The sequence below is a fragment of the Scyliorhinus canicula genome, chromosome 31, assembly GCF_902713615.1.
Source record: "Scyliorhinus canicula chromosome 31, sScyCan1.1, whole genome shotgun sequence".
Lineage (NCBI taxonomy): Eukaryota > Metazoa > Chordata > Chondrichthyes > Carcharhiniformes > Scyliorhinidae > Scyliorhinus > Scyliorhinus canicula.
The window spans coordinates 2,463,119-2,489,716 of NC_052176.1; the positions used below are offsets into that span (position 1 = coordinate 2,463,119).

Below are 26,598 nucleotides of genomic sequence, written 5' to 3' on the forward strand. Positions count from 1 at the left end.
CGCCCACCCGTGTGCCTGAGAGTCCCGGTGGGCGAGGGCCGCCTTCCTCCGTATTCCCGTGGGAGCCGCCGCGGACGCCTCCATACTGCAATTCCAAAAGCCCGCAGCAGACTGACAACAAACCAATCACCTTGGATCGGAGTCCAGGAGCGGCCAACCCGGTCAGCGCCAGGAGCCTGGAAATTCGCAACTGCAGGAATTGAGGGACGAAAACCGAGGTATGTGTGACGCTCCCCTGTTTTATTGCGTTGTCATTTTGATTTCCACTGTCCTCTTCACCTTGCAGGTTCTGCCCACGTTCCTGCTCAGGCAGTCGGGGGAGGCATCCATAACCTGCGAGGTGCAGCAAGAGATTCCGAGATGGTAGAAACCTGGCACCCAGAAGGGGCTCAGCCCCGCAGTTTAAAAGCAGAATGTTCTGGAAAACACTTAGCAGGCCTGGCAGCATTGACGGAGAGGGAAAAAAAACGGATTAACGCTGACAGTGCAGGTTATGGATACCTTTCCCTGAGGAAGTTGGACATCTATTGGTTTAGAAGCGAGTTCAGAACCCGGTGTGTGTATTGCCATATTTGTGTGAAGCTGGAGTTGAGAGAATTCATACGATACTTTGCAGAGATGCGGATTGAAGTAAAAGACGGAAGCTGAGTAAATATTGGTTGTCTTAAATTTGGGTGTGCTGAACATAATGCTTTGACGAAAACAAAGGTATGATAAGCCAAAAGGCATTCGATAAGGTGCCACGATAAGGTCAACAGGCAAGATAAAGGCTCATGGAGCAACATGCTAGCGGATTAATTAGCGCGCAGTAAGCAAAGGGTAGGCATAAATGGTGCATTTTCAAGTTGGCAGGCGTTGAACCGTGGAGCGCTGTGAGGATCACCGCCCGGGCCTTGGCTGTTTACAAACTATATTGGTGACTTAGATGAAGAGAGCAAGATTAATGTATCTTGCATTTACTGATGATACAGAACTAGATGGACAGATGAGCTCGAGGGAAGACACAGAGACGGGTTAAGTGAGTGAGCCGCAAGATGGCAGGTGGAGTATCATGTGGGGAACGTGCAAAGTTATTCATTAGGGTTGTAAGAAAAGCAGATTTTAAAAGGTGCGAAACTTGCAAGTGATGTTCAGGGAGACTTGGGTGAGCTCGTCCAAGGAATGCAGCCTTAGCATAATGGGCACACAAGCCAAATAGGAAGGCGAGCGGCAAGTGGGCCTTTATTGCAAGGGGATTGGCGGAGAGGAATGAAGAGGTCTTGCCACAGTTGTACAGGTGTTTTGGTGAGACCACATCTGGAATACTGGCCGCAGCTTTGGTCTCCACACCTTAAGAATCGGGAGCGGCAGGGCGAAGGTTCAGAGGGTTGGTCCCTGGGTGAGTGCCTTGTCCTACGATGAGAGGCGGTGTAAATTGGCCCTATATTCTCTGGGAGAAGAATAAGAGGCGATGTGATGTCCTCAATGTACAAGATTCCAAAAGAGGCTTGACCAGGGTGGATACTGAGAGGTTGTTTTCTCTGGCTGAGGAATCTAGAACTGGGGCACACCCGGAAATGGGGGGGGGGGGGGGGGTCTAATTTAGGGCCGAGAGGAGGATTTCTTCTGTCGTTTGTGAATCTTTGGAATGCTCTCCTCCAGAGAGTGATGGGTGCTCCATTGGTGAATATATTTAAGGCCAAGATGGACAGATTGTTGCCCTCAGCGAATCGAGGGATATGGGGGGCAGGTGGGAAAGTGAAGTTGAAGCCCAGGGGCAGCCACATAAGCACTGAGTAGCGAAGCTGGCTCGACGGCCTGCATGGCCGTCTCCTGCTCCAGTCTGTCATCTGGTGAAGTTTAAGTTAATTTTTCTTGGAATGTGAAAATAGAGTGCAGGTAGGTTTCAGATGATGCACAATCTCTTCTACAGAGCCCTTGTTGTTTTGCAGTGTGAAAGACCTTACCGAGTGTGATATATTATTTTTTTAAATGTTTTTACTTTGCCTTCTCTCTCAATTGTTCCAGTGCTGCAGTGTACGATGTCCGAGCTGGAGGTCTGGGTTCAGTCGCAGGAGAAAGAGATTAAAAATCACCTGAACAAGCTGCAGGAAGTGCAGTCGCTGCTGGAGAAATCCAAAGCAGAGCTGGCGATGAAAGAGCAAGCTCTGAGTAAGAGCAGGGATAACCTAACCAAAGCAACAGTGCAGCAGGAGCAGACCAGGAACAAGGTTTGGACCCCACCCCCATTCCCATGATCTCTGAGCACAATCCCGTTTGTATAAAGCACAAGGGGGCTGGTGCGAATGGGTGATTTACAGCATTAAATACTGGGCTTCAATCTCTGGGATCTCTATTCAACGCCAGTTTATATATTCAATGGGATAAAAATCTTCCCTCCCTGTCCCCTCCATTTGTTGCTGCAGGAATTATTTACAAAATGAGCTTGGCACAGCCTCGACGCAGTTATTTGTGATGGTGGAGACTCGCGTCAGCTGTTGGCGATCTCTGTAGGCGAAGCCACCGGAAAAGTAATTGCAAAGTGTTGTGCGGTTACAGTAGGGGAGACTCTTTGGACGTTGGGGCTTTATTTTGGTAAAGCAGAAGGAATTGCACTCTGCGTGTGGTTTGTGCTCTGTCTCATTCAACTGAAGATCTTTGATGTGACAGAATAGAGGGAGCTTTATTCTGTATCTAACCCTGTGCTGTACCTGTCCTGGGAGTGTTTGATGGGGATAGTGTAGAGGGAGCTTTATTCTGTATCTAACCCGTGCTGTACCTGTCCTGGGAGTGTTTGATGGGGACAGTGTAGAGGGGGCTTTACTCTGTATCTAACCCCGTGCTGTACCTGTGCTGGGAGTGTTTGATGGGGACAGTGTAGAGGGAGCTTTACTCTGTATCTAACCCCGTGCTGTACCTGTCCTGGGAGTGTTTGATGGGGACAGTGTAGAGGGAGCTTTACTCTGTATCTAACCCCGTGCTGTACCTGTCCTGGGAGTGTTTGATGGAGACTGTGCAGAGGGAGCTTTACTCTGTATTTAACCCCGTGCTGTACCTGTCCTGGGAATGTTTGATGGGGACAGTGTAGAGGGAGCTTTACTCTGTATCTAACCCCGTGCTGTACCTGTCCTGGGAGTGTTTGATGGGGACAGTGTAGAGGGAGCTTTACTCTGTATCTAACCCCGTGCTGTACCTGTCCTGGGAGCATTATTATTAAAAATTATGTTCTGATATGACAAATATCGGGTTCTGATGTTCGTGATTTATTTTTATTGCTAGTGTTCACTTCTGGAGCAGAAGCTGAAGCAGGTTTCCGAGGACCTGAACTGTCAAAGGCAGAATGCAGAAAGTGTCCGACGCCTGATGGAGCAAAAGTCTAAGGAAAAGGAGAAAGAATACCAGCAGGTTAGGGTGGTGGTGGGGGGGTCACTAGCACAAATGCATTCACTAATCCTTCCATTGCTGATCACACTCCTGCAGTGCACTGCAATTGTCACCACTTTGCGAGCTCTTCATTTCGCTCAAGTGTATCCATTTTAAGTTGAGAGCCAGTGCCGCCTCACTCGGGTTCAGGAGCTGGCTCCCGGACTGCAATTGGGTTTTTTCACAACGGAATGGACTCCGTAATACACGGCCTGTGGGGACGTGTACTCTGGACTGCTGTCAGAAGTGTGGTAAATGCATTATCAATGCTGGCAGCTTGCCCGCTCGGGTGACCCGCACCCAGGAGGCTGGAGTTTGCCTCCTGTGATAGGGTGCACCTTTTATGCGTCACACCAATTCTATTGCTTGGTGTTTTCATTTGTGGTGAATGTAATATATATATGATATGATAATTCACACTGTCTTTGTAAGCGCAGTAGCGCTATCCTATCACTAGGGGGAGTAGCTCTGGGAGTACTCAGGAACTTGTACTGGGCTCCACCCTTGGCTCCGCCCACGACTCCTCCCTGTAGTGCAGCTGTATAAATACCCTTGCCCAGAGTCAGCCTGAGTTCACTAAGAGTTCATCAACGGGTAACAGGCTGGCTCTGAAGTAAGTCGATTAAAGCCTAGATTCATATCGGAAACACGTGTCTGGTGAACTGATGGTTCCATCAGTGTTAATTGCAGAAATGTTAACAGGCGAATGACCATGCAAAGGTGTCTTTGTGGTTTTCTCCCTCGCTGATTTTGTAGGACCTGTCGGACCAGCAACGTGCGTACCGGAACCTGGAACATCAGTGCAAGCAAGAGAAAAACCAACTAAACCAGGAGATCCAGAAGCTCAAGTCTGAACACCTGGCGTTGCAGTCTGCAGTCGACAAAGTAAGTGAAGCTAAGGTGACTGAAATCGCACAATGGGCAGATTGATTCTCAGCTGGCATTTAAAGAAGGAGCTTCGTGATCAGGGTCACTTTTTTTTTAAATGAGTGAGTCAGTCTCTTAAAGCGGGGCTTCCATTCAGCTGGTTGTGGGTTTTTTGTGTCTCTTCGCTGAGTTTGAGGGGAAGCTCAATGATATTCTGTTATGTTCATCAGGAAAAAACATTGGGGCGATGCAGTGGTTAACACTGCAGCCTCACGGCACCGAAGACCCGGGTTCAATCTCGGCCCAGGGTCACTGTCTGGAGTTTGCACATTCTCCCCGTGTCTGCGTGGGTTTCACTCCCACAACCCAAAATATGTGCAGGATAGGTGGATTGGCCACGCTAAATTGCCCCTTAATTGGAAAACAAAAAGAATTGGGCACTTTAAATTTAAAAAAGAATCGGGGAGAATGTGCAAACTCCACACAGACAGTGAGCCTAGAGCCTGCTAACCACTGCACCACCGTGATGCCCCAATAATTTTAATTTTGTAAGATTGTGAGGAAAGGATACCCAGATCCAAGGAATTATTTCACCCAAAAATAGGGATATGGTAGATTGGAACAAACTATATTGCTTTTTTAAAATAAATTTAGAGTGCCCAATTTTTTTCCCCCTCCCAATTAAGGAGCAATTTGGCGTCCCCAATTCACATCTACACTGCACATCTTTTTTCTTTGGGTTGAGGGGGTGAGACGCACACAGACACAGGGAGAATGTAAAAACTCCACACGGACAGTGACCCGGGGCCGGGATCGATTTTCATTTCACTTCCTCGGTGCCGTGAGGCAGGAGTGCTAACCACTGTGCCACCGAGCCACCGCAGACAAACTATTGCAAACACATTATTAGAATATCTTTAACACCAGACAAGAAAATACCTCACATGTACCCCTTAAACCAGTGTTCTTCAAACTTTTTTTCCGGGGACCCATTTTTACCAACCGGCCAACCCTTGGGACACAACCCGGCCGACCTTCGCGACCCACCATTTTCTCTGACCTTGTTTGCTGCTGACAAAAATGGAGGAAATGGTTTTGGGTCCCTTTGGCCCTCGTACACGCTCCTCCAATGGAACCTGTTGGATGAAAGTGAATGTCGGAAAGTATGGAGTCTCCCATCTGTCCAAAGTTCTGCATTTTTTTCCTGTAAAATGTTATCAAATAAAATCCCCCCCGAACTTGTAAAAAATAAATAAAAAATAAAATGAGTAAAATAAATGAAAAAAAAGAATAAACCCCCCCAAAATGAATAAAATAAATGAAAAAAACGAATAAACCCCTCCGAACTTGTAAACAAAACAAAATGAATAAAATAAATGAGAAAAAAAATTAAATGAATAAAATAAATGAATAAAAACCACTACAGAACTTGTAAAACAAAAAAGCTGCAACAGTTTAAAAAAATAACGGCCGCAATGCGCGATTGGGAGCGCCGCGGACAACGGCTCCGCGACCCTCCCGACACCAGCTCGCGACCCACCCGTGGGGTCGCGCCCCCGACTTTGAAGAACACTGCCTTAAACAATGCTAATCAATACAGTGACACTAACCCTTTGTTAAAATAAATTTAGAGTACCCAATTCATTTTTTCCAATGAAGGGCCAATTTAGCGTGGCCAATTCACCTACTCTGCACATCTTTGGGTTGTGGGGGCGAAACCCACGCAGACACAGGGAGAATGTGCAAACTCCACACGGACAGTGACCCGAGGCCAGGATCGAACCTGGGACTTTGGCGCCATGAGGCAGCAATGTTAACCACTGTGCTGCCCCAACACAATAACCCTGAACAGTTATCTTTAGTTCTACTCTATAGAACCATCTCCGACCTCAATCCACTTTTAAATACACTTAGCAGACTGAGACGTACTGGCTTAAGAGTTGTTCTTTGAGACTGTTTAAAGAGATTGACCTGAATCCTGTCAGGACAATGGAGATATCTCCAGCTCAAGTCTTCAGAAACTGTCTTCACGGTTTGACTTCCAGGAACCAGTTGAACAATCTCTGCTGCTCTGCTAAACTGCCTGGTGCTCTTAGCGCCTCCCATTAGTTACATGTTACCCAGCTGAAACACTATGCCTAGTTAACTACTCCACAGGGACCCCTTTTAATCTGAACAAAAATCCATTCGCCGACGATGTGTTGATTGCTCCCCTGGCTCCCGAATAAGCTTAGCTGCCTTGCAAACCAGGATTTTTTTTTAGAAACATTACCGTAGCAGCCACACATACACTAACGCAGGCTTGCACCAAGTACATGTAACATATCTGAAATTCCTACACTCATCACAAGCAGTTGAAGAGGACGTTGCTGTGGTTGTTGGGAGGGAGGAAGACGGGGGAAGCAACTTACACTGACGAGAGTCGTGTTGCCGGCGTGCAACACAGCCATCGGTGCCAAATTACTTATCTCCGTGCTGCACAACCTCTGGAATCCTTTTGCATTATTGCTTGTACGGAACTGTGGATCAGCCTCCACCCTCATCCGGGCTTTTGTTGAATGGTCTCGGACGACCAGCATGGAGAGCGCTTTATTTTTCATTTTCTTAAATTACCGTGTCCCGTCGAACAGAAACGAACTCGTCAATCCTGTGCAGAACCTTCTTGTGAAATGCTTGTGGTTAAACGCTTGCCGGTTTCATTTGGATGTTATTGATAAGCGGGATGGACGAAATTACTGGGCATTTTCTAATCTTGTCGATGCCCTGACAAATAAAGGAGTTTTTCTCGGCCGCGTGGTTCTGTGTCTTCCGGGGTGGCGCTTTGAGCTGACGCAGCTTCTTTCTGACAGATGGCAACTCGGAAGCAGCTGGTGGACAGGGAGCTGGAGGAAGTCAAAGCTAATTTTCACTGCGCAGAGAAGGAACTCGAAAGCCGCCAGAGGAAAGGGGACACTCTGCAGAAAAGTCTCCAGGTGATGTTTAATGTGGGTCCTGCAACGTTTAAACAAACTTTCCTTCCAGTGTTTCTAGATTTTCTGCTGTTAGTAACGCATGGACTGGAGTACGTCAATTAGCCCGTGGGATCAGTTACACCGTTCAATTACATCTTCTAACCCATAGCCCTTAAAAGTATAGGCGCTGTTGTGCTTTCTTGGTCGTAGCGTCGATGTGGGTGCACCAGGACAGATTGTTGGTGATGTGCACATCTAGAAGTTTGTACGATACTTCTCCTGAAGTCAATGACCAGCTCCTTAGTTTTGCTGAGATTGAGAGAGAGATTGTTGTCATTACACCACGCCACAAAGTTCTCTAGCTCCCTCCTGCACTCTGACTCATTATTGTTCGAGATCCAACCCATTGCGATCATGTCATCAGCAAACTTGTAGATGGAGTTGGAGCCAAATGTTGCCACACAGCCATGTGTGTATAGGGAGTATAATAGGGGGCTAAGTACGCAGTCTTGTGGGGCCCTGGTATTGAAGATTATCATGGGGGAGGTGTTGTTGTTTACCCTTACTGACTGTGCTTTGTGAGTCAGGAAGTTGAAGGGATCCAGTTGTAGGGAGAGGAGCCAAGTCTTAGGTTTTGGAGTTTTGATATGAGCTTGGCTGGGATTATGGTGTTGAAGGCAGAGCTGTAGTCAGTGGACAGGAGTCTGACGGAGTCCTTGTTGTCGAGATGCTCCAGGGATAGTGTAGGGCCAGGGAGATGGTGGACCCGTTGTGGCGGTATGCAAATTGCAGTGGATCCAGGCATTCTGGGAGTATGGAGTTGATGTGCTTCATGACCAACTTCATAACGATAGATATCAAGGCTACCGGATGGTAGTCGTTGAGGCATGCTGCCTGGTTCTTTGGCACTTGAATGATGGTGGTGGTCTGGAAGCAAGTGGAAACTTTGGAACGGAGTAGGGAGAGGTTGAAGATGTCCGCGAACACAGCCGCCAGTTAGCCCGCGCAGGAACTGAGTGCACAACCGGGGACTCCGTCTGGACCCATTGCTTTCCACAGGTTCGCTTTCAAGAACGGGTCTCAAGACTGCCCTCATTGCCCAATAGGAGGTGCAGGGGAAGCAAATGAGGGTAGGGTGGGATGGAGAGAGGGAATAGTCTAATGAGCAGACATCCAATCTGACTTAACCCAGGATTGTGTGCTGGTGTCTAAATATGTTGCTGCGACATCAAGGTTATTGGTGTTTAGGCACTGATTGTTGTAGGTGGATCAATAGCAGTTTCCAGAGTAACTCGCTCACCTTGTTCACTTTCTGTTTTTGACGTTTCTTTTCCTTTCAGGAAGCGTTGAAGGAGAAAGACAACTTCAGTACCTGGCAAACCCAAAGCACTCAGAGAACCACGCACCTGGAAGCGAAGCTGAAAAGACTGGAGAAAGAGCTAACTCTGAATCAGAGATCGAGAGAAGAAATGAAAGGTCAGGGCTCTTACTGTCCTGGTTATTCCTGATGTATGTTGTCCCCTAGTGAAGTTGTTGTCGAAGAGTAACAGTGCTAAACGCTGGGCCCTCAGCTTGAGGTGAATGTCAGGCTCACTTCCCGAATGCCGAATAAAATGACAGATAGTTAGCTTTGTGCTGTGCCTTCTGGTCTCCCACAGGCCACCGTTTGGAGGTTCCGTCCTGTCGCATTGGGATAGGACAGGATAGACCTCTGAATGGGTGCGAGCAAGGCAGTCTGCCCATTAACACGCCGACACTATCTGACTTTCCGGACTCTCCTCTGTTTGCACAACGGGAGTAGGCCTGTGTCCTTTGTCAATTGAGAAAAGTGGAAAAATTGGGCTTGTTAAGCAGCCTTTCAGTGTCAGGAGACTGAATCATGGGATGTCTCTCTGACAATTAACAGTGCGTTCACAAGCTTACTGACCCACTGACCGATTATAGTGATCGTTTGGGCAATGCAAAGTCCAATGCTATGGCAGTAAGGGCAGGTGATAAAGGATCGTTATTGCTATTCTGACTCTGGGCATCATTGCCATATACAACCTTAAACGTGTATTGTTTCAATTTTAGCTGAGAACCTGATTCTTGCAACCAAACTTAAAGATCTTCAACAGGATCATGAGTTCCAACCGAACTCCGGGAATGCGGATCTTGCAGCGTTGGTGTGCGAATTGACTAAGAAGGATCGTAATGAGATCGACAAGTGTGAACCGGACGAAGACAGCCATCAGTCAAACAATGTGCAGTCTGTCGGAATGGCGACAGTTGTAGGGTGGCCGGTGAAGGTCAGAGAGGAGGAAATGTTGGATTCAGTGGAAGGAAGTCAACTTGGAGAATTGATGGTGACGTCTGTCCTCTCAGACCAAGACAGTGAGGCCAACCTCGAGGAAGACTCAAGTTTTACCACCAAAGTAAAATTGGAAGTTGTGCCAAGTGGAGCATTGACAGAAACCCGCGGCTCGGAAGAAGCAAGGGACGTGTTCTCAGATCCCGAAGAGAAAACGGGGGCGCAGCCCCACGGCTTTGAGAAAGAAACTGAGGAAGCAGGTGGGGCAGAAGCTGCGGTTGCACCTGGTGACCACACAGAGAAGGGCGAGGCAATGATTGACTGGCTTGACAAACCAATCACCGCGTCCTGGCATTTCGGAGGACGCGAGGTGGAATTGGACGAAGTAAAAACAAAAAATCAGATGCTACAGCAAGAGCTGGATGAGCTGAAACAAACGCTTGACAGTAAAGTGATTGAAGACCAGAGAAACCAGCAGACTGTTGCAGAACTGAGGCGGAAGCTAAAGCAGGTGATGCAAAGGAACGCCGCAGAGGCCGAGTCCCCCACTGCACTGGTCACTTTGCAGGCAGGGCAAATCAGTGCCCTGGAAAAAGACCTGGAGCACGAGAGAACCAAGGTGGCCAAAATGCAAGAGAGCAATAAGATACTGGAGCTGGAATGCAGCAAAGTATCCGAGCTTGCTAGAACCAGAGATGCCGGATCAGACGGCGATGAAATTCAGATCCTGCAGAGTGCTGCGTCTAAGAAGATGCAACAGCTTGAGCAACAGATTGTGGAACTTAACTGTGAGAAGAGTTGCATTGAGGAGATCATAAAGGCAAATGGCCGGCTGGACGTTGTTGCTGCCGCGGACGAGAGGGGGGACCTTCTTCTGGAATGTCTGGAGCACGAAGATGTCCGAAACCTCGAATTTGACGCAATGCCTTCAAACCATCTGTGCTGCGACCCGGGAGAAATGCTGGGGCGGAAGCTGGAGGAGGAGAAAACCCGTTTTGTGGAGATCATGAAGGGGGGCGACGGAGGCGGCCAAGGGAAAGGCAATCGAGAGCTCTTGTTCGAGTACTTTAAGCACAAGGTGGTCGAGCAACTTGAGTTTGACGAACGGCTGCTGGAGCATCAGAAACTCCTGGGTGAACTTCAGAAAATGTGCGACGAGCTGGCGGCAGGGAAGGAGCAAGAAGAGCAAGCGAAAAGGCAGGCGCAGGAGAGGTTTGACCATCTGCAGGCCAGAATTCACCGGGAGACACAGCAGTTAACAGTGGCGCTGGAAGTTCAAAGTAAGAACATTGAGGGACTTCTCCTGAGCATGGAAGAGAAGGACCACACCATTCAGGTTTTAAATGAACGCCTGCAAGATGCTTCAACGGTGCTGATACGCCTCCAGAAAGAGAATTGCGAGCTGAAAGCTAACTGTGAGACAGTTTGGGAAACATCCACGCAGAAGTGCGTCGACAATGCAGGTCTCCCCGAGGATATCGTGCTGGGGCAACCCAGTGGTGCACCGTCCCCTCAGGCCAAACGACATGAAAATGGTGGCCTGCTGTCCATGGGCGGGCGAGCCCTCACAATCGAGGGAAGGCCTGCTGATGGGACCGTCCAAAATTCAGAGACCGGCTACGATGAAAACGTGTGTGATAACTCGTTGCTCCTACCTATTGAGCAGGCAATCCGTTTGATTCTGACCCAGGAGGATCAATTCAAAGAACCAGAGGAGCGCGGTTCTGCTGTCAGGAAGATGCCAGAACTGAACGAGGACCCTGCTAAACAGGAGCAGCAGACAACAAAAATCGAAGCCAGCCGCTGTGAGGCATCGCCAATCGGACCAAAGGAGCAGAGGGCAAGCTCTGTCCCATCTACCAGCGCTCCCTCGGGCAAATCAGGGATTACCTCTGCAGTTATTTGTGCGCGACAGAATATTCAGCTGACGCAGAACGCTGAAAGCCTACGGCCGCGTAAGGAGCAGAATGATGTGGCGGGCAATGACGCCGATCAGAGACAGAGCATCAGATGTCCTGGTGGTTTGCAGATGAAGATCGGCGAGCTGCAGGAGGAGTCGGTGAGCCTACACACCAAGACATCCCCGGGCGAAGCTGAAACACCGACTGAGAAGGGAACAACGGAAACTGCCGACTCTAAATTTGCTCTGGTTTTAGGAGAAAAGCAGTCAGTTGGTGAATTGAGAACCGAGGCAGAGCTGATTGAAGAAGTGGAAAGGGTGACTGGCAGATTTAATGAAGCCTTAAAGGTCTCAGAAGAGGAACGCCAAAAGACAGAAGAATCAAACCAGAAAGTGGTTGGCGCTTTGAACGAAGAATTGAACTCCTTGCACAAAAGATGCACGATTCTGGAACAAGAGAGGGAGTGTCTCTGTGCGGAAGTCCGGAAAGCCCAGGAGGCAGCCGGCGAAATGCAGTACGAGAAAGAAGGCTTAATGGAGGCAATCCAATCCAGCGAGGCTCTGCTGAGAGGGAGCACCGAAGAGAAAAACCACCTGGAGCGAGAGTTGGAGGCCCTGCGAGAGTGGAGGCAGAAGGGCCTGGGAGACGGCCCTCCCCGGCAAGCTGGAGAGGAAAGCGGCCAGGAGGAACGGCAAGCATTGCGGGGGACGCAGGACCAAATGCTGGAGCTGGAGGACAAATGCAGGGCGTTGAACAGCGAGGTGGCGAGTGCAAAGCTCACCCAGGAGCAGATTCAGGAAGAGTTGGAGAAAGCCCAGACTGAGAAGTCTGAGCTACAGTGCCAGGTACTGTACAGTTTTGTTCTCCCTTTTATTTATCCGGATTCTCCCACTATATTTTCCTGAAGGGGCCTAACGTTGCAGGGCTCTGACTCCATGCATGGATATGCCCAGGGTTTAAGCGAGGCCGTTTCCGTCCCCTGTTCTGCTTCATAGCAGAAAGCCTTGTATTTACACAGCACCATTCCATGACCAGGATGGCTCAAAGACTTTTATTTACAGCCAGTGTAGTGTAGGAAATGTTAGTATATTTATTATCCTACCTGCCTCCACTTTTCACGTGACTGGTTTGCATTGCCCTGGGGTTGAGTCGAAAGTCCTTTTGAGATCAGTCTGGGATCTGGGGGATCTTGAGGGTTGGGGTTTGGTCGCATCTGGACTGTCTCTGGGAGTCTTGCAACAGACGGCGCAGGGCAGTAGTTGTTACCACCTTTATAAATTTTAATTAATTTTACATCACGTTGGAAGAGTTTATAGAACCACCAAACGTGTCTATATTTAGACAATTCTGCGCAGTAATGAGGGACATTAAAATAAGGACCCATTCACCCTCTCACTCAGTGAAAGGTCCCTCTGCACTGTTTTGTAAAGAATATAACAGCCATCCCTCGTGCCCTGGTCAATAATTAACCCTCTGGTACCATCACAGTGATCTAATTATTTGCTGTTTGTGGGGGCTTGACATTAACAACTTGGCTGCCGCGTTACAATGGCGACAATTACTTCATTGACTGTAAACTCCTTTGGAATGTCTTTTTTAAAATTATTCATTCATGGAATGTTGGCGTCCCTGGCTGGGCCAGAATTTGTTGCCCATCCCTAACTGCTCCTTGAACTGAGCTGCCAGGCATTAAGAGTCTACCTTGTTGCTGTGGATTTGGAGCCACATGTAGGCCAGGCCGAGTAAGGGAGGCAGATTTCCTTTGTGAACCAGGTGGGTTTTTAATGAAAATTGACCCAAGTGCTTTCATGGACATCGTTAGATTTTAAATTCCAGGTTTTTATTGAATTTAAATTACACAAGCTACCGTGGTGGGATCCGAACCCGGGTCGCCAGAGCATGGTGGGTTAGCATTGCTGTCTCACGGTGCCAGGGACCCGGGTTCGATTCCAGCCTTGGGTGACAGTGTGGAGTTTGCAAGTTCTCCCGTGTCTGCGTCGGTTTCCTCCCACATTCCAAAGATGTGCAGGTTGGGTGGATTAGCCATTCTAAGTTGCCCTTCGTGTCCAAAGACTTGTGGGTTTGGTGGGGTTATAGGGATAGGGCGGAGGAGTGGGCCCAGTTAGGGCACTCTTTATAAGGGTGGGTGTAGACCCGATGGGCCAAATGGTCTCCTGCACTGTAGAGATCCTATTGCCCTAGGTCTGTGAATTACTAGTCCTGGGGTAATAATACTCCCCCATCACCTTCCTTATGGTCATGAAAGGTGCTTTATAAATGCTGGCCATTTCATTCTCCAAAGCAAATTTTTGTTCAAAGTTTCATTATACGGTTAAACCATTTAGTACTTCAAAAGAGCGGGGCGACTTAGCTTCTCGTGTGGACATTCCATCTGCACAATTGTGATTATGACTTTTTAAAATCCCATATCAAAATGTGAACCGCCTTCCATCTCTCTCCACCCTCCCTTTTTCTCCCCCACTGAAATCTTCTCCAGCTCCCGGATAGCCAAACCCATGGTTCCATTCTTTGTGTGTGCGATGGCCGACGGGACAATATCAGTACGACATTGTGACTGGTTGCTGTCACAGCTGACTGTGCACCCCATCTCACTGATCCTCCCAGCCAGGCAGCAATTATGAGGTGAAATTCTGACCTGATTTCCCCTCCCTCCTGGAGAGGCACTGAGGACAGATTAGTTCCTTGGCTTCTCTGCTGTTGAGCTCTGCCAACTGGGCAAAAGGCCTGAAATTGAAAGCTCTCTGGTGCCTGTGACTCGGTTCCACCCTGACACACCCACTAGCTGAAGCGCCAGAGCCTTTTTTTTGCTCTGTATGCGTATGCTTCTCCAAGTCATGCTTCCAGTCCATGCAAAAATAATACACAAGAAGTAGGTGCACATTTATCACCCGTTCGAATGGTGCTTGCAGGTTGACCGTCTGCAGAAAGTAGCTGCCGAGCTGGACAGAGAAAAGATGGAACTGCAAGCCAAATTGAAGCAGTCAGAGAGGAGCCCTGTAGGCAAGGAGGAGATTCTGCACGAGAATGGCCTTCCTGAGGACCACCTGCCCATCGGCAGCCAGCAGCTAGGTACCGTGTGAATGACCTGTCATACATTATTATTCCTCATCAATTTGGTGGTGGCAGCTATTGTGTAGGAAGGCGGCGGGCTTTCGGAAACTTTGGGATCTCCCATTTACTGGAGGATTCTCCTTTCATTTGCAGACGGTCAACAGGCCATTTGTTTCAGCACGATTCGCCACTCTTCAGCTACATGTCCAAATACAGAAAGACCTGGACAATGTCTGGGCTGACAGGTGGCAAGTAACATTAGCACCACACCCAAGTGCCAGGCAATGGCCATCTCCTATAGAACTAGGCCAGTCATATAAATACTGTGGCTACAAGAGGAGGTCAGAGGCTGGGAATCCTGCAGAGAGTAACTTGCCCCCTGACTCCCCTCCCCAAAGCCTGCGAGGCACAAGTCAGGAGTGCGCTGGAATAAGTGTTTGCTTTTGTGACTGATATTGTAAGAGGGTGAGCCTACGTCGCGATAGCTGAATGCTGTCTGCGTGCCAAATTCCCCTCCCCCTCAAGAACGTGAGTATGTAACTAGGTGAATACCTCTGCATTGAGAGAGTGTTTCATCGTGAGAGGTGCAGCTTTTCAGGCCCCCGTTTGTTTAAGGAGGGGCATTGCACAATTCGCATGTAGCTGTGCCAGTGTCTGGCCAACTTCCATCCGTCAGCTAACGTTGCTGAAAGTCAGCATTGCTGCCACTTCTGGTTCCTTGCACCAGCCCGAAATGAGCTGCAGTGTTTGTCTACATAACAGTGCTAACTGCCTCTCCTAAAGTAATCGACTGTCAACCAAGTTAGAACAAACCCCCCCCCCCCAGTGAGTCCTGCCTGCAATTTGTCCCGTTCTCCTCCAGTTTGCCTCTGTACCAGGCCAATAGTTATTGAATAGGAAACTAGTCGAGACGTTTCTGAAGGAGGGTGATGGCAATACCGTCCTTGGGTACAGGCAGCTTGAACTGGTTCCTGAAAGTCACACCTTAAGTTCAAACTTTGTAAGTCGGAAGCGATTTTCCCAGAGGAACTAATGTACAGGTTGGGGAGGGGGGGAATTGTTCCTGATCCAAGGAAAGAAATCAGCCACGGGGCGCCCGGCGGATTTGAATGCTCTCAACTCCTTGCCCTGTCAACTCGCTGAGGTGACTGTTGATTGCCGCATGTCTCAGCACAAGTTCCTCGTTTCGCGTGGGGGATATAACAAAGCAGTTCTATTAGTCAGTTGCCAATTTAGCCATGAACGTGTGCGAGTCTGAGCGCTTATTAAAAACAACACAAGTGCATAAATGCATTTGGTTGTGCCAAAACAATTTAAAAGAATAAAACACCCGTTTCCAACCTAATAAAGCGGGTTCAACTAGTCCAGCTATGCAGAGGGGTGGCGCTAAACGTCAATGAACGCTATAAAGTCAAGATGGGGTGACGGTATACAAATGTAAGTGCCGTTCATCGTATCTCGAACGTCATAAAGCCAAGGACTGTCTATATTGTGAATTAGTAAATTCTCGTGTGCACTTCATTTTCGCACGAGTTCTTTGCACCTGTGGTGAACATGATGAAACATACATCAACTGCAAAATGGAAACCGAAACAAATTCTCATTAAGTTCTTTCCCATGGGGATTTAACCTGTCAGAAGGATTTTATAACGGAAAATTCTTGCTTTTCCTTTCAGCTCCGGCGCAAATCACAGCAAGGAAGCTGGGGGCTGACCTGGAAGCTTTGAGACAAACCCTTCAAGAGAAAAGTGAAGAGGTTGATCGCAATCTGTTCAACTTTTCCGACCTGGAGAACAAGCGTCAAGAGCTACAGGCTGCCAACAAGATCCTGTTTAAAGCTGTCAATCACCTTCATCAATGCAAGGCTAAAACTCTCAACGGTGACCCATTGAATGCCGTAGGTTCGGACCCACAGACCCCGACTGAAGATGGGAAGCCAGTCGCTAGACAGACGATTGGCAGAGAGCCTGCCCAGGCAGGTGAACGGGACCAGACTAAGACCAACCTGAGGTCAAAGGGGCGCTCTGATCTTGCAGGACGCTTACCGAGGTTAAATCCTGCAGAGCTCATGATGAAGATCAGTGCCGCTGATCTCGCTACTCGAATACAACGGAATCGGCAATTCAGGCATCACCTGTCTGTGGCGTTTGATGAAACAGAGTACGAACCATACGGACTGCCTGATGTGGTGCAAAAGGGTAGGTTGCGAGCCTCGTTTCAGGGCATGCACGGCACAGTGTTGGAAACAGTAAAGCTCTCTCTGCATGACTCCCCACCAAACACTCCCAGGAAAGGTACAGCACTGGGTTACATACAGAGTAAAGCTCCCTCCACACTGTCCCCATCAAACACTCCCAGGACAGGTACAGCACGGGGTTAGATACAGAGTAAAGCTCCCTCTACACTGTCCTCATCAAACACTCCCAGGATAGGTACAGCACGGGGTTAGATACAGAGTAAAGCTCCCTCTACACTCCCCATCAAACACTCCCAGGACAGGTACAGCACGGGGTTTGATACAGAGTAAAGCTCCCTCCACACTGTCCCCAACAAACACTCCCAGGACAGGTACAGCACGGGGTTAGATACAGAGTAAAGCTCCCTCTCCACTGTCCTCATCAAACACTCCCAGGACAGGTACAGCAAGGGGTTAGATACAGAGTAAAGCTCCCTCTACACTGTCCCCATCAAACACTTCCAAGGCAGGTATAATACTGGGTTAGATACCCAGTCTTCGCCAGTGATACCTTTCTCTCCATGGGTTAAGTAATTAACTGTCACTCAGTTGGGGAGAGTAGTGTTGTGGTATTGTCTGTTAAGATACCGGACCAGATCCCAACATTAGTTTGAATACAGGAAAGGAACCCACAAATACTTGTTTTCAATTTGTAAGACTGAGGAAAGGATACTTCATGCCGGAGTGATTCCACTGACAAATAGGGATGTTATATTAAAACAAACTATTATTAACGCAGGATTAAACAAATTAACATAAGAACATAAGAACTAGGAGCAGGAGTAGGCCATCTGGCCCCTCGAGCCTGCTCCACCATTCAATGAGATTATGGCTGATCTTTTGTGGACTCAGCTCCACTTTCCGGCCCGAACACCATAACCCTTAATCCCTTTATTCTTCAAAAAACTATCTATCTTTACCTTAAAAACATTTAATGAAGGAGCCTCAACTGCTTCACTGGGCAAGGAATTCCATAGATTCACAACCCTTTGGGTGAAGAAGTTCCTCCTAAACTCAGTCCTAAATCTACTTCCCATATTTTGAGGCTATGTCTCCTAGTTCTGCTTTCACCCGCCAGTGGAAACATCCTGCCCGCATCTATCCTATCTATTCCCTTCATAATTTTAAATGTTTCTATAAGATCCCCCCTCATCCTTCTAAATTCCAACGAGTACAGTCCCAGTCTACCCAACATCTCCTCATAATCCAACCCCTTCAGCTCTGGGATTAACCTAGTGAATCTCCTCTGCACACCCTCCAGTGCCAGTATGTCCTTTCTCAAGTAAGGAGACCAAAACTGAACACAATACTCCAGGTGTGGCCTCACTAACACCTTATACAATTGCAACATAACCTCCCTAGTCTTAAACTCCATCCCTCTAGCAATGAAGGACAAAATTCCATTTGCCTTCTTAATCACCTGTTGCACCTGTAAACCAACTTTCTGTGACTCATGCACTAGCACACCCAGGTCTCTCTGCACAGCGGCATGCTTTAATATTTTATCGTTTAAATAATAATCCCGTTTGCTGTTATTCCTACCAAAATGGATAACCTCACATTTGTCAACATTGTATTCCATCTGCCAGACCCTAGCCCGTTCACTTAACCTATCCAAATCCCTCTGCAGACTTCCAGTATCCTCTGCACTTTTCGCTTTACCACTCATCTTAGTGTCATCTGCAAACTTGAACACATTGCCCTTGGTCCCCAACTCCAAATCATCTATGTAAATTGTGAACAATTGTGGGTCCAACACGGATCCCTAAGGGACACCACTAGCTACTGATTGCCAACCAGAGAAATACCCATTAATCCCCACTCTTTGCTTTCTATTAATTAACCAATCCTCTATCCATGCTACTACTTTACCCTTAATGCCATGCATCTTTATCTTATGCAGCAACCTTTTGTGTGGCACCTTGTCAAAGGCTTTCTGGAAATCCAGATATACCACATCCATTGGCTCCCCGTTATCTACTGCACTGGTAATGTCCTCAAAATATTCCACTAAATTAGTTAGGCACGACCTGCCCTTTACGAACCCATGCTGCGTCTGCCCAATGGGACAATTTCTATCCAGATGCCTCGCTATTTCTTCCTTGATGATAGATTCCAGCATCTTCCCTACTACCGAAGTTAAGCTCACTGGCCTATAATTTCCTGCTCTCTGCCTACCTCCTTTTTTAAACAGTGGTGTCACGTTTGCTAATTTCCAATCCACCGGTACCACCCCAGAGTCTAGTGAATTTTGGTAAATCATCATTAGTGCATCTGCAATTTCCCTAGTCATCTCTTTTAGCACTCTGGGATGCATTCCATCAGGGCCAGGAGACTTGTCTACCTTTAGCCCCATTAGCTTGCCCATCACTACCTCCTTAGTGATAACAATCCTCTCAAGGTCCTCACCTGTCATAGCCTCATTTCTATCAGTCGCTGGCATGTTATTTGTGTCTTCCACTGTGAAGACCAACCCAAAAAACCTGTTCAGTTCCTCAGCCATTTCCTCATCTCCCATTATTAAAACTCCCTTCTCATCCTCTAAAGGACCAATATTTACCTGAGCCACTCTTTTTTTTTTGTTTTGTATATTTGTAAAAACCTTTACTGTCTGTTTTTATATTCTGAGCAAGTTTACTCTCATACTCTATCTTACTCTTCTTTATAGCTTTTTTAGTAGCTTTCTGTTGCCCCCTAAAGATTTCCCAGTCCTCTAGTCTCCCACCAATCTTTGCCACTTTATATGCTTTTTCCTTCAATTTGATACTCTCCCTTATTTCCTTAGATATCCACGGTCGATTTTCCCTCTTTCTACCGTCCTTCCTTTTTGTTGGTATAAACCTTTGCTGAGCACTGTGAAAAATCGCTTGGAAGGTTCTCCACTGTTCCTCAACTGTTCCACCATAAAGTCTTTGCTCCCAGTCTACCTTAGCTAGTTCTTCTCTCATCCCATTGTAATCTCTTTTGTTTAAACACAAAACACGAGTATTTGATTTTACTTTCTCACCCTCCATCTGTATTTTAAATTCCACCATATTGTGATCGCTCCTTCCGAGAGGATCCCTAACTATGAGATCATGAATCAATCCTGTCTCATTACACAGGACAAGATCTAGGACCGCTTGTTCCCTGTAGGTTCCATTACATACTGTTCTAGGAAACTATCGCGGATACATTCTATAAACCCCTCCTCAAGGTTGCCTTGACCGACCTGGTTAAACCAATCGACATGTAGATTAAAATCCCCCATGATAACTGCCGTACCATTTCTACATGCATCAGTTATTTCTTTGTTTATTGCTTGCCCCACCATAACGTTACTATTTGGTGGCCGATAGACTACTCCTATCAGTGACTTTTTCGCCTTACTATTCCTGATTTCCACCCAAATGGATTAAACCTTATCCTCCATAGCTCCGATGTCATCCCTTACTATTGCCCGGATGTCATCCTTAAATAACAGAGCAACACCACCTCCATCCACTCTGTCCTTCCGAATAGTTTGATACCCTTGGATATTTAACTCCCAGTCGTGACCATCCTTTAACCATGTTTCAGTAATGGCCACTGAATCATAGTCATTCACGATAATTTGTGCCATCAACTCATTTACTTTATTCCGAATACTACGAGCATTCAGGTAAAGTACACTTATGTTGTTTTTTTTTTTACCTCTGTTTTGAAACTTAACATCTCCAGTTTTATTCCTTTTAGTATTACTGGGCCTATTCACTGAGCTCCCCTCAGTCACTGTACCTTGTACTGTCCCCCTTTTTGATTTTTGACTATGTCTTCTCTGTCTTGCACTTTTCCCCTTCCTTTTGCTTCTGTCCCTGTTTTACTACCTTCCAACTTCCTGCATTGGTTCCCATCCCCCTGCCACATTAGTTTAAAAATCACAGAAAATAGCTTTTCGGTTAACAGTTAAACACTTCAAGTAAAAGGAACCTTGTTTACCACTAACTTATATCGTCTCAATCTCCAATTAAGCAAAGCACATTGCAGATCAAAAGTCACTTATAAATAAAGCTTACAAACACAGGCTTACTTGCTGTACATTTGTGTAGAGATACCTTGGAAAGACTGATTGTAAAGAGAACAAGAGAGAGGCGCTTTCAGAAACAGCTTGCAGATCCTTCTGTCTGTCAGACTACTGCTCAACCTGTCAGCATTTTGGCAAAAACTGCTGCTTAATTTAAAAGCTCTTAACAGACTGCCAAACCCATAGCAAACTGCAAAACCTTTTTTTAAAATATAACTTCAGAGTACCTAATTCATTTTTTCCAATTAAGTGGCAATTTAGCGTGGCCAATCCACCTACCTGCACATCTCTTTTGGATTGTGGGGGCGAAACCCACACAAACACTGGGAGGAATGTGCAAACTCCACACGGACAGTGACCCAGAGCCGGGATTGAACCTAGGACCTCAGCGGCGTGAGGCAGCAGTGCTAACCACTGCGCCACTGTGGTGCCCTCAAAACTACAGGCAGACCTAGCTCCTCCCATTAATTACATAATTTTTATCCCATTCAGATCCCATGAGCTGCTCACCTATATCTAAATACAATGCCTCAAATGATCTACCATCCAGGGAATTGAATCTCCAGCAATCAACCCCAAAGTTCCATGAGGCCTCTCTGGAAACAAATACATGGTTGGAATGGATGATGATCACACTTTTACGACGTCTTAATTGCACCATTTGCAGCCACAGTGTCTGGCTACTTTATTCTAGATTCTTTAATAATATTACTGCAATTTGAATATATACACCTAAACTCTGGCTTGTAAAAACATTACTGGAACAGATATAAAATACAATATATATACCAATTTCTTGCATTCTTCATGTCTCCGTGGACCAGTGGCAATCGGTGAATCCAGCACTTTGGCCCTGCCAGGGTTGAGATACGGCAGTGTTTGAGGGCAGAGCCACATTCACGTGAATTGGCGCAGAAGATCACAGAAAGGATGAGTGTGGGTGGTTTAGGATCTAACTCTTGTTCTGTTGGAAATTGCCCTCAACATTTGCGCTAGTTCGGCGAATGCTGCTGAATTGGACAGTGAACCAAACTCCCATCGCAAGCCTGTTTTTGTGTGTGTGTGTGTTTCTACCCCATGGTTTTTATTGAAGAGTTTATTTTTGTTGTTGCAGGAACCCCCCCCCTCTTTTTGAAACCTGTATATTGTCTGCAGAGTTCTGATGTTAGCCTCTCTTCTTTTACAGGTTTCGCAGACATTCCTTCTGGACCCCCCTGCCCACACATCCTACGCCGAGCAACTCTAAACTCCACACTTTGTCCCCAGCAACAGGGAGAGGGGAAGTCTGTGTAAAACTTGGCTCCTTCAAGGACACACACTAGGTGGTCGCTGCAAGGAGTAGCTACAGGACAATGCACCCTAACCGGCAGCAACAGAAAGTTTCCAGATGAACGCTTCATGGTATTTTTTTTAAATGGGGAAGCTGCTTACAGGTTTTTTTGCTTGGATATAAAAGTATATATATTTAGTATGTCTACTCAAGTGAGTGCAGATGATGAATGAGGCGGTCCTTCCCCCTCTGAGACAGATCGCTCCGCGTTTTAAGTTGCACAGTCATCACTCTGCTTGGGTTAAAGGTGCGTTTGTTGATGTTTAAGCTCCTTCCCTCGGTCTTAATTTATTTGGGTCTTTATGTTTTAAAAGGATGGGTGTGCGGGTGCTGCACATTGGTGCACCTCTTGATACGGGTTGGGTTCCAGGTACAGTTCCTCGCCCGCAGCTTTCTACACTATTCGGGAATCTTGTCGAGGTTTTGTGTGAGGTGCCGCAAAGTGTTTGGCAATCCTCGCCGGTGCCGGGCGAGGGGGGAGGGGCAACGAGATCAATCCCCCCTCCGATTGGCCATTGGCACCTTCTGTCAGTGACCAGAGAGAGCACGTCTGGTGCATGTGCGTGTCTTGTCAGTTTTGCTTTAGTTACAAATGCTGAGACGGTTCTGTTGGTCTTGTGTGGATGATGAGGATTGCTTTTCGCACAGCGAGGAAGACGCAACATCCAAACCTCTCCAAAGAATTGAAACCTAATGAAGAAGGAAAACGTTCCAAATTTCTGCATTATGTATCTTGTCGGTACCATAGGTGTTGGGATCCCGTTGAAGGGTTTTATTTATTGATAATTTTACTTTGAGATTTTGGGAAATGTGGAGGACACTTTTTGTATTCCTGGTTTCCACGAGGACTGCATCCAGATTTCAATGCTGCCATTTTCAAAATATTTTTAACATGGATGGATATCCCAGGGCTATCTTGTTCTCTAATATTCCTTCTATTTTGGGTCAATTGCTCTATACTGACTAAAGGATGTGTTACCCTCGATTATTTTGGCTCTGTTTAGGAGAGGAAAGAATGAACAAAAGCCCGGTTCTTCTGTGGTTGCAAATGCCATGTTAGACTCTTTACTTTGTGATGAAAGTGCTGCTTTTTGTTCGTTTAACAATATGTGTTCCAGTTGATCTAAGCAACAGAATTTATTTGGTGTCTTGTGCCCACTGTGAGGCCTGACAGGGCGTTGAGTGTGGGGGTCCAGGAGGCTGCTGCGATTTTTGTCCCCTGGGCGCAGCCAGCGTACCAGAACGGTGGCAGATATTCGCACCCAGATCGGAGGAGCCGGCAGAATCGAAAGCCGCCTTGCGCCCTCGCAATTCCTACGGGAGCCCGGCGAAGTGCCGGCATGATTTTGCCACAACTTGGGGGAACAGACTGTTTGGTGAAAGGCGGTGAATCGACTCCAGGGGAAATGTCTCGAACACCGTGGGGTGTTGTCAGGCAGAGGTGTTGTTTACAGTGACAGAGCATCACTAAAGGTATCAGCAGGAGTTTGGGATGGCAATTTGTCAAATTCAGTTACACTAAACAGCTTCACGCGAGACGGCCGATCTTTTCTAACATTGAGTCGAAGAATCACGGGCAGTAGGAAACTCTGCATTCTCCAAATCGGGCAGCATACTTTATATTAAACACAAAAAGAAAATCTTCAGGTGACGTTTTTTAAAGGATGATTGAATTGAACACAGTTATAGCTTGGAGCCTCTGGCTTTCACTCATTTCTAAGATGTGCTGAAGTGAATTGTGGTTGTTTTATTCACTTAGCGAAAGAATGGGGCTATTCAGAATTTTTTTTAACACTATATAGAATTGGTTCTTTTGCACTCGAAGCATTTTACCATAATCACAGCACAGAAACGGGTCACCCGGTCCAATATTATGCTCCAAACCTAGTGGTCGTGGCCCGTGCGCTAATGCTCTGGGGGAGGGGGGGGGGGGGTCGTCAAACCCCACCACAGCATCTGGTGGAATTTAAATTCAATCAATAGACATCTAGAATATAAAGCTAGTCTCCGTGATGGCGACCGTCGCAACTATCATTGGTGGTCGTAGAGACCCCAGCTCGTTCGCTAGTGTCCTTGAGGGAAGAACGTCTGCCAGCCTGGCCTACACGTGACCCCAAATCCATGGCAATGTGGCTGACCCTTAACTGGTCTCTGAAATTTCCTCGCGCGGCACTCGTTTCAAGTTCAGTCAGGGATGGGCAATGGTGCTCACATCCCTATTAACGGGGGAGGGGGGGAGAAAATAAGTCACCCCACTCATTAATGAAAGGATGGTTACCAGCGGGGCATCCATTTCATTCCGCCATTGGAGGCCAGGAACGTATATCCCTGAAGGTGTAGTCATTTAGGATTGACTCTTTCACTTTCCAGCAGCAATGTCCATTTCATGGCTGGGCAGGCCCTTCCATACCTGACCCTGAAGCCATTACTCGTTTGCAATCTCTGAGCGGAGTCTCCCAACGCTGAGTCGACTGCATGGGAGCCACCACGCTTTTGGGATTTTTGTCACACTAAGTTTCACTGTCTCCTCCGTCAAATGGGACGCTCGAGGCCAGTCACTTGCTTTTTATAAATAACTCCCCCCTACCGATTTTTGTTACGGCAACCTCAATTAGAAATCTGCAATTTCCTGACGGTTCTGCTGCCCCGTTTGTGTTGGGACCCTTCAAGTTGCCTTAATCTCTGTCCCTTTTACCCTGCTGATGCAATGGGGTTCCAGCACTTTATTGCCATCGGAGGCTTTGAGACCCATGTCGACTAAATCCAGGAATGATCGATATGAGATTTGACGTCTGTAACTGCCGTTTGTATTGCTGTTCCAAAAGTGCATTTGCTTTAAACCTCGTGTCTGAGAATTTCGATCCACTGTGTAGCAATCTCGTGTCCGATTGTTTGCATTTCTCCAGTGTAATCTTCAGTATATGGTTCTCTTCACACCCGGATGTTCCATTTCAGCTACCAAATATAACAGCCTTGAGCTGCTCACTCTGCCGTCAAGTGCTGATATTACTTTGTCAGTGGATGCTAACCTAAGTGGCTACTGTTTGGTGGGAACGGGGGAAAAATAAAGCCATATGATGGTACAGTGGAAAGTGTGAAATGGTGTGTGATGTTATTCCTGTAGACTGCACAATGCGAGAAAGGGTTTGTGTTTTGACGAAAGCAACCTTTCATGCGGCCTCATTTGTTCTTGCAAGATATCCATCAACAGTGGTTTTCACACTTACGAGCCCCTGGGTGCACAGTAGCTGGAAAGCCTTAGATAACGACCCCCCCCACCACCACCACCACCCCAACTGAATCTTTATGACAGCTGCCCCAAGCTTTAGTAGGTTCCCTCGGCACACAGTCCTGGACTTTGGAACTTGCCCGCATCCGGGAAGGTACATGACCATGGCTTCTCCCCTCTTCTCTCTCCCATCTCCTTTCTTCTGTGAACGTGTACAACTGTGAGCCGGACCCTTGCTTGGAGCCCTTTTAAATCCCTCTCTGGCTCTCGTATCCTACCGTAAAAGCAATTCAACAGCACCATTCGTACACAATTGATATGATCAATACACCATTCATGGTTACATTAATAGATCATCATGCACCATCACATGGGCCATCGATAATAGCTACATCCTGAACTACATGTAACAATGTGTAAGGCATGCTGGCGGTTCAAAGTCTAAATTGGTCTTTGCTAACGCAATTACAATCAGAGTTTAGCTGTACAATCAAAAATGCAAAACAGCTAGACACTTTTAATCATTCTTTTCCTGTCTCTTAATGTTAAACTGTACATTTCTTAGACAGGCTCAATCATTTTAATCTGTTCAAGTTTCCATTTAATCATCCTGAGTTCTAACCTCTTCTCCTTTGTTATCCCTAATCATCGGACGGCAACCTTTATTCACACCCCATCTAATCAATGCAGACAGCTCTTCGCAAACCAGCTTAACAAAAGCTCTCACACACATTTATTATGTTCAATACCTAAAATTCACAGTTCAAGGAAAAACGTAAGAAACCGTATTTCTTAGTGCTGAACATTGTGATCATTAAAACGGAAATTATAACCGTTAACCTGACGTGTTTATAGTTGCCAAGGCCTAAATAGAACATAAATAGGAAAAGGGTTGCCAACTGTGATTCCTGGAGGTTTAACCACATGATCAGTTGGCCGACACATCCATCCTTGTGATGTCCTGCCTTCCTACACCAGTTGGAAAGCGAAACGCCTCATTGTTTCCTCCCCCACTTTTATAAGTGGTGATGTATTTCCCAACCCCGTAGTTTTGCTGAGGTCCCATTTTCTATTAATATCCCCACAGCAAACTCTAGATAGGATGAACTCAAAGGGTTAGTTTATTTGCACACACCCAAAAGGCGGGAGGGGGTTCGACGGTTGTCTCTTTGCGTTCATACAGTAAAGGGGGGGGGGGGGGTGGTTAGAAAAAAGAAAGATTGTTTCATGTGGGTTGGAGGTATTCCTTCATGGAAGTCGGTAGGTTGAAAACCGGTG

General features: G+C 47.0%; 1 protein-coding gene across 1 annotated transcript; it reads left to right on the forward strand.

Annotated features, from left to right (window-relative positions):
- Nucleotides 1-15: 15 nt before the first annotated feature.
- Nucleotides 16-25,186, forward strand: LOC119958800 (centromere protein F-like). The gene is made up of 10 exons (XM_038787302.1): nt 16-218; nt 2,008-2,210; nt 3,259-3,384; nt 4,159-4,287; nt 7,119-7,241; nt 8,561-8,696; nt 9,294-12,256; nt 14,342-14,501; nt 16,160-16,681; nt 21,948-25,186. Exons 2-10 carry the CDS (start codon nt 2,022-2,024, stop codon nt 22,052-22,054), a joined length of 4,455 nt encoding a protein of 1,484 aa, XP_038643230.1. The 5' UTR covers nt 16-218; nt 2,008-2,021; the 3' UTR covers nt 22,055-25,186.
- Nucleotides 25,187-26,598: the final 1,412 nt, after the last annotated feature.

Coding starts and splice junctions, on each gene's coding strand:
- LOC119958800 (XM_038787302.1), top strand. CDS start 2,022: ATGTCCGAGCTGGAGGTCTGGGTTCAGTCGCAGGAGAAAGAGATTAAA. Junction 3,385..4,158: donor AGGAGAAAGAATACCAGCAG/GTTAGGGTGGTG, acceptor CTGATTTTGTAG/GACCTGTCGGACCAGCAACG. Junction 14,502..16,159: donor CATCGGCAGCCAGCAGCTAG/GTACCGTGTGAA, acceptor TTTTCCTTTCAG/CTCCGGCGCAAATCACAGCA.